Source organism: Corvus brachyrhynchos, unplaced genomic scaffold, assembly GCF_000691975.1.
Source record: "Corvus brachyrhynchos isolate BGI_N302 unplaced genomic scaffold, ASM69197v1 scaffold44, whole genome shotgun sequence".
Taxonomy (NCBI): domain Eukaryota; kingdom Metazoa; phylum Chordata; class Aves; order Passeriformes; family Corvidae; genus Corvus; species Corvus brachyrhynchos.
In genome coordinates this window covers 5,942,072-5,946,343 of record NW_008238359.1, presented here as the reverse complement: position 1 = coordinate 5,946,343, position 4,272 = coordinate 5,942,072, and the positions used below count along the sequence as shown (strand labels likewise).

The following is a 4,272-nucleotide window of genomic DNA, read 5'->3' as shown; positions in this document are numbered from 1 at the left end:
AGAGCTATAGTCTGTGGCTCAGTTTTGGTTTCAGATGGATTGGACATGCTGTAAGGTACCTGCTAGAGATGGGGCTGGCAGCTCTGTAGTGCTGTGTGGCAGATTGTGACCCCTGAATTTTTGGTTATGGTGTGTTAGATCTGGCATTTGCTAAACAAAACTGGACCTAGAGCTAATTCCGTTTGACTTGATTTTGGATTAAGAGAATGTAAATTGAATTGCTCTTTAGCTTCTGCAGCAGCCACACCCAGAAGAACACGCTGGTCAGCTGTTACTGACCTTCATTCAGAGCTGAGAAAGGAAAGGTTGTTCTTTAATGAATAACTGTTCTCTCTTGGTACCCCTTGCTGAAGGTGGGACAGTTATGAGTTTTTGTAGTATTTAGGCTCCTCCAGGGCTTTGCGATAGTTTTCTTTCTCTGACTTGCTCTAAATGATGCTGATCTACCTTCCTGCCCCACCTCACTTGCCTGGCTGATGGGAGATACTGTGCAAACATACCTTTTGACAGCTCTCCTGTACTTTAGGTGTTTTCTTCATTCTTCACTTCAAAGAGAGCCTCTGCCACCACGTGCCCCCATACAGGCAGCAGTCTGGCATTTCTAGCACTGAGCCCCTTGCAGAGTTTGGGCCTCGAACTTGATAGGAGAGCTGCCAATGCACATGCCTGCAGTAGCTGAAAGCTGGATGCTGCCCTGCACAGGAGAAGCCTTGCCTGTACCTCTTTCTGATTAAATGACATGCAGTTCTATAGATTGTCTGATTTTGTTGGGGTTTTTTTTTAAGTTTGTTTGTTGGCCTGGGTTTTGCTTTGTCTCTTTCTTTTCCTCTGTTACTTATTTTTCTGTCTTTTTCTCACTGAAATACAGACCTGCTACCAAACCTTGAACAGCCTACTGTAGCGCTCACCCAAGTAAATTCTTTTGGGACAGACTTAGCTTTAGAGCTGTTGTGAGCAGGTCAGACAGGCCTTGGTGCTTGGGAGAGAATAAACACTGTTGAAATTCTCTCTCTTTCAATAGAAGGCTTAGCACAACAGCAAACTTGACTACTTTCAGTTTATAGTGTGCTCTAGTAGAGATGATGGGCATGTTTTTAATTTTTTAACCTTCTGTTTGAGGCCCAGGGGTGACACTTGCTATCTATCTCCCCAGACAATGTGACATTTTGATAAATGACTTCCGTATTGTCACCCTAATACAATATCATTCTTCTAAAAATGTTTTAAATGGCAAAGCTTTTTATAGTTCTGCAGCTGCCAAACACAAAACTAAGACAGGAATTGAGCAGACTATGTTTCTGACAAAGAAAATAAGGCCAATGCAAAAGTTCTCTGCATATCAACATTTTCTACTTTGCAGCTCTCGGTTGCACATGTAACCTTTTTCAACATGTGGAACCACAGAACTGAAACAGATTTTCAGAAAATGTCTCTGTTTTATATATAAAAAAAGATTAGCTCCACACCTTAGAGAATTCTGTATGTCTATCTTAAAAAGTGGTACATCTGTTTTATAGTAGGTCCATATGGATTAGCTGTGTTCAGCCTCATAAAACATGTAGTTAAGACTTTATTGTGTTTCTAAAGATTGGAAGAAATTGGTTATTTCAAAAACAACAGTGTTATGTTCTCCTGGACAAGATGTCTTGAACTTTTTCTCTTTGGCTGGGCTAATAGATTTGTCACTTTGCCTAGTGTTAAATTCATTATGGAAACTTAAATTCTGTTTAATCTTCATTTGAATGGTTTGATATTAAACCTGCAGGTGATTTTAGCTGTGATTATTTGCAAGCGAGAGAATGGATTAAACTGCCAAATCCTGTCATTTTTTAAAGTATCCAGATTACTAAGGGTTTCTGTTGTCTCAGATGGTCTAAGTGTGTAAGCAGGGAGCAAGAGATAATCTGTTTTATTGTGCCAAAAGATTTGGGGGGGGGAAGGGGAGAAGTCAGTTCAGGGATTTTCATGTTCATAGCCCTTCTTTTATCAACTCAGTTCCCCCCCCATCCACCCCGCCCCAAGCCAGAAACTTCTCCCTTTTAGCCATTTCCTACCTCATGGGGAATTAGATGTCTTCATGTTGTCATTTGTGTCTGTAGCTAATTTCTGTGATAAAACAACTGCCTCTGTAAATTAGGTTCCTTGATCAAAATTATTGGAAGGTCAAGACCCTTCTTTCCCTCAATACTGTATGACGGTTTCTAGGTCTAGCCATAAAATGAGAAAAGTAACAAAAATTATTTGCTGCAGTGCTCAATCTGACTACTGGGGAAGAAAAAAAATCTAAAAATTGTATCTCCTGTTTTTTTAGATTTTATTTTTTTATGACAGAACCTCTTTAAAATTTAGCGAAAGACTGCTGCAAGAGAAAGTCATTTGCAGTAGTGCAGTGTGCATAAAGTCTGAATTCCAGCAGACACTACTCTTAGGGAAAAGTGTTGTGCAATGGTTGCAGAAGTGTGAAAGACACTTGTACTTAAATAGTCTAGCAGTTTGGGTGTTTTCCGGGCAAGACACACAGAGTTTGTGGGGGAGGATCCCAAAGTACTTGAAGTGATGAGGATATTGGGAAGAAGAATTGAAAACTTCTCTTTTCCCCTAGTGCCCGGCAGATACATTGGCTTGATGTGTGAAAGCCATGAAAAGCAATGATAGATGTGACCATGTGCTCCAGGTAGGTGACTCTAAAGAAAACTTTTCAAGTGGAATTTACTGCTGGTCTTAATGTAGAGAGGCTTGTTCTGCAGTTTCTGCTACTTTATAGTCACTAGTGGATTGGCTGCCATTGGTGTCTCACGAGCTTGTCCAGTAAATTACACAGAAATAGTTGTTCAAAGGTTAAGGTAAAATAAAAGAATTTTTTTTGTCTCAAGTTGTGAGGATTTTCAGTGCACATACCGCTGTGACTTGTTGCTCATTTGCACACATGCAGCAGATTCCTCTTAGGTTTGGTAACTTGCCCAGGTTGTGATGTGCAGCAGTATTTATTTGAAGGAGATGTGGAACATGCCTTTCACTCCATGTGCTGATGCCAGCAGCTTTTACTGGCTTATGTCTAGGGGGAAAAAAATGCTTGCAACAGCACAGAGCCCTGCCTGAGCATTGCTCTTTGGTTTCTAAGGGGCAGCATAGGCTTAAGTCATTGGAAGGGTTTCTGTTAACTCTAGTCAACTTTAGATTGAGCCTTTTTTTCAATTTAGGAGTAAGCAGCTGCACCATTCAAGATACAAGGTCATTTTCATGACAAAATGTTAAGGTTGAAGGTAGTCTAGTGTGAAATTTCATCATCTTGCTCTCTTAATAAATGGTAATTAAAATGAAAGCGTATGTGAAAAATTGTGCTTACTGATTATTTAAGCCAAGGTCTCAAAGCAAAAATGGAATTTATCAATAATATCAATTTCTACTGATAGAGAATCCCCTGAAGGCTCCAGCTGCTCCCACAGTTGTGTGTCCCAAAAAGCAAAAGTACTTGTTAGTACTCTCTATTTTACTGTTGTGTGCCTAAACGCATTCATCTTCCATAAGAGCTTTGGAGTGACCCACTCAGTGATGCCTTTCCAAAGCCAGAAGTTGTCCTCTGGCGTTTAGGCAAGAAGATCTGGACTTCTTCACAAGAGCTGCTGGAAGAAAAACAACAGCACTAAGTGAGATGCCTAGAAGAGCTTGAAGCTGCCCTGCAGAGTTCTTGTAGCTTAATAAAATTTACGAAAGTGCCTTTGAACTGTGACCTTCCAAATGTCCGCTGGTCAAGGGTAATGGGGTGGGTTTATGAAAGCAGAATGACTCATGCTTGCTGAAACTGGGCCACTCTCCCTAGAGGCAAGTAATTGTTTTGTATTTAGCATGTTAACTGTATTTGGAGTTATAAGATAACAAAGTAATTTCTCATATAATTAGAAAAAAGTGATGGGAAGGCACTGGAAAGCAGCAGCAAGGCTCTGGCTGCTGCTGTAAAATGGTTTTGGCGTTGGCCACTTTTAAAAAGCTCATTACATTTTAAAGATAAGCTTTAATGGAATTGGCAGTGAGAGTGCAACTGTAACCAGATCTTGTTGTTTTGTACAAGTGCCTTTCAGGTTTCTCTGCAAGGTCGAATGTCTATTGACTGGCAGCTGGACTGTTTTCCTTGTAGGAATGTAACTGGTATTTGATGGAGTTGCAAAATGAGTTTCCCACTGAAGCCAAATATAAAAGAGTATGAGAGTCCAGCAGTTTCACTTCCTGAAAAGCTGGAAACCCTTGTAGCATTTATTAGGATTTCCTGCAGGG

At 40.4% G+C, this 4,272-nt stretch overlaps 1 protein-coding gene across 2 annotated transcripts in view; it reads left to right on the top strand.

The window, feature by feature from the left end:
• Positions 1–2,617: 2,617 nt before the first annotated feature.
• The window catches only part of ME3 (malic enzyme 3), a 110,945-nt gene continuing 109,290 nt past the window's right edge, over positions 2,618–4,272 (top strand). The window contains exon 1 of one of the 2 annotated variants that reach the window (XM_017735902.1): positions 2,618–2,674. In XM_017735902.1, coding sequence (XP_017591391.1) covers positions 2,639–2,674 — 36 coding nt within the window. In that variant the 5' untranslated portion in view covers positions 2,618–2,638. The remainder of the gene's footprint in view (positions 2,675–4,272) is intronic. The other variant, XM_008634930.2, reaches the window with a different exon arrangement.